Source organism: Bison bison, unplaced genomic scaffold (genome assembly GCF_000754665.1).
Source record: "Bison bison bison isolate TAMUID 2011002044 unplaced genomic scaffold, Bison_UMD1.0 scf7180017849626, whole genome shotgun sequence".
Lineage (NCBI taxonomy): Eukaryota > Metazoa > Chordata > Mammalia > Artiodactyla > Bovidae > Bison > Bison bison.
The window spans coordinates 4,335-7,007 of NW_011480199.1; the positions used below are offsets into that span (position 1 = coordinate 4,335).

General features: G+C 44.1%; 1 protein-coding gene across 1 annotated transcript; it reads right to left on the minus strand.

Moving 5' to 3' along the window:
- Window positions 1-859: 859 nt before the first annotated feature.
- CDR1 (cerebellar degeneration-related protein 1, 34kDa) lies at window positions 860-2,310 on the minus strand (the record flags this gene model as incomplete). The annotated part of the gene is made up of 2 exons (XM_010847459.1): window positions 860-1,956; window positions 2,137-2,310. Coding segments are annotated over 2 exons (1,089 nt in total), but the record flags the coding sequence as incomplete, so codon positions are not given.
- Window positions 2,311-2,673: the final 363 nt, after the last annotated feature.

The window sequence follows — 2,673 nt, forward strand, 5'->3', positions numbered from 1 at the left end:
GTTCAGTTCCTGCAATTTATAGTATCTCTAAAATCCTGATTTTACAATGTTTAGTCATCACAAGTTCCTCTAATGCCCAAGTCTTTCAATATCTCCAAGAACCTGGTCTTCTAACATTGAGGTGTTCCAACATCCTTAGTGTTTGAATAGCTCAGTCTCTTAATATCTTGATCTTTTAATGTCCAAGTGTCCTAATGTCCAGGGCTGCCAACATCCTTGACTTACAGCATCATGAAAACTACATCTTCCAAATTCTATGTCCTTTAACATAAATATGTCAATATCCAGGTTTTCCAGAGTCTCCCAATATCCAGGCCTTCTGATTTTAAGATTTCTAAATGTCTAGGTCTTCTATTGTCCATATCTCCCAATGTTTAGGGCTTCCAAGGTACAGGACTTGCAGTGTCTTTAGTTTTCAGGGCTTCCAGTATCCATTAACTCTAACACTCAGGGCCTCCAAAGTCTCCAATGTCCAGAATAACAAATGTCCTCAAAATCTAAGACTTCCAATGTCTCCAACATCCTGTGCTTCCAATGTCTCCAATGTCCAGGGTTTCCAGTGGCGCCAGTGTCAAGGTCTTCCAGTGACTCTAGATCTTCCAGCAACTCCAAGTCTTCCAACTAATTCCAAGTCTTCCAGCAACATCAAGGTCTTCCAGCTAAACCAGTCTTCCAGAAAATCCACGACTTCCAGTCAATCCATGTCTTCCAGTAAATCTAGTCTTCCAGCAAATATAGGTCTTCCAAAAAATCCATATCTTCCAGGAAATCCATGTCTTCCAACAATTTCAAGGTCTTCCAGCCAACTCACGTCTTCCAGAAAATCTTTGTCTTCCACCAAATTCAAGTCTTCCAGCTAATTTATGTCTTCCAGAAAAATGCAAGTCTTCCAGTCAATCCATGTCTTCCAGAAAGAAATCCAGGTCTTCCTCTCAGTCCATGTCTTCCAGAAATATCTACGTCTTCCATCAAATCCAGATCTTCCAGAAAAATACAAGTCTTCCAACCAATCCATGTCTTCCATCAAATCCAGTCTTCCAGTCAATCCACGTCTTCCAGACAAAATCTATGTCTTCCACTAAATCCAGGTCTTCCAGCAAAGCCATGTCTTCCAGAAAATTCATGTCTTCCTATAACTTCCAGGTCTTCCAGCAAATCTACGTCTTCCAAATAATCCAGGTCTTCCGGACAATTCGGGTCTTCCTGAAAATCCATGTCTTCCAGAAAAGCCATGTCTTCCAGGAAATCCATGTCTTCCATCAAATCCATGGCTTCCAGAAAATCAATGTCTTCCAGGAAATCCATGTCTTCCAGCAAATATTTGTCTTCCAACAAAACTGTGTCTTCCATGAAATTCATGTCTTCCAGCCTATCCATCTCTTCCAGAAAATCCTCGTCTTCCAATGAAGGTGCACCTTCCAGGAAAATCCACGTCTTCCAGAAAATCTTCGTCTTCCGATGAAGGTGCGCCTTCCAGGAAATCCACGTCTTCCAGAAAATCCTAGTCTTCCAATGAAGGTGCGCCTTCCAGGAAATCCACGTCTTCCAGAAAATCCTCGTCTTCCAATGAAGGTGCGCCTTCCAGGAAATCCACGTCTTCCAGAAAATCCCTGTCTTCCAATGAAGGTGCGCCTTCCAGGAAATCCACGTCTTCCAGAAAATCCCTGTCTTCCAATGAAGGTGCGCCTTCCAGGAAATCCACGTCTTCCAGAAAATCCCTGTCTTCCAATGAAGGTGCGCCTTCCAGGAAATCCACGTCTTCCAGAAAATCCCTGTCTTCCAATGAAGGTGCGCCTTCCAGGAAATCCACGTCTTCCAGAAAATCCCTGTCTTCCAATGAAGGTGCGCCTTCCAGGAAATCCACGTCTTCCAGAAAATCCCTGTCTTCCAATGAAGGTGCGCCTTCCAGGAAATCCACGTCTTCCAGAAAATCCCTGTCTTCCAATGAAGGTGCGCCTTCCAGGAAATCCACGTCTTCCAGAAAATCCCTGTCTTCCAATGAAGGTGCGCCTTCCAGGAAATCCTTGTCTTCCAACAAAGGTGTGTCTTCCAGAAAATCCTCGTCTTCCAATCAAGGTGCGCCTTCCAGGAAATCCATGTCTTCCAGAAAATCCCTGTCTTCCAATGAAGGTGCGCCTTCCAGGAAATCCTTGTCTTCCAACAAAGGTGTGTCTTCCAGAAAATCCTCGTCTTCCTACACCTCCAGGTCTTCCAGCATCTCCAGGGCTTCCAGCATCTGCTCGTCTTCCAGCATCTCTGTGTCTTCCAGCATCTCCACGTCTTCCAACATCTCCACGTCTTCCAACATCTTTACGTCTTCCAGCATTTCTACGTCTTCCAGCATTTCTACGTCTTCCAGCATCTCCACGTCTTCCAGCATCTCCACGTCTTCCAGCATCTCCATATCTTCCAAACAACTACTCAGTCTTCCAAAAGCAGGCTCAATATCTACGTCTTCCAACGTCTCTGGTGTACCGGTCTTCTAACATTCAGGTCTTCCAGTGTCTACGATATCCAGGTATTTTAACATGTTCCATAGTTCAGGTCTTCCAAACTTTCCCCAGATCCAGACCTTTTTAAAATTAATCTTCCCAAGTCCAAGCCTTTCTACGTTCAGATTTTTCCATAGACAAGTCTTCCAACGCAAATATTGCTGCTTCTAGTAGAATTAGC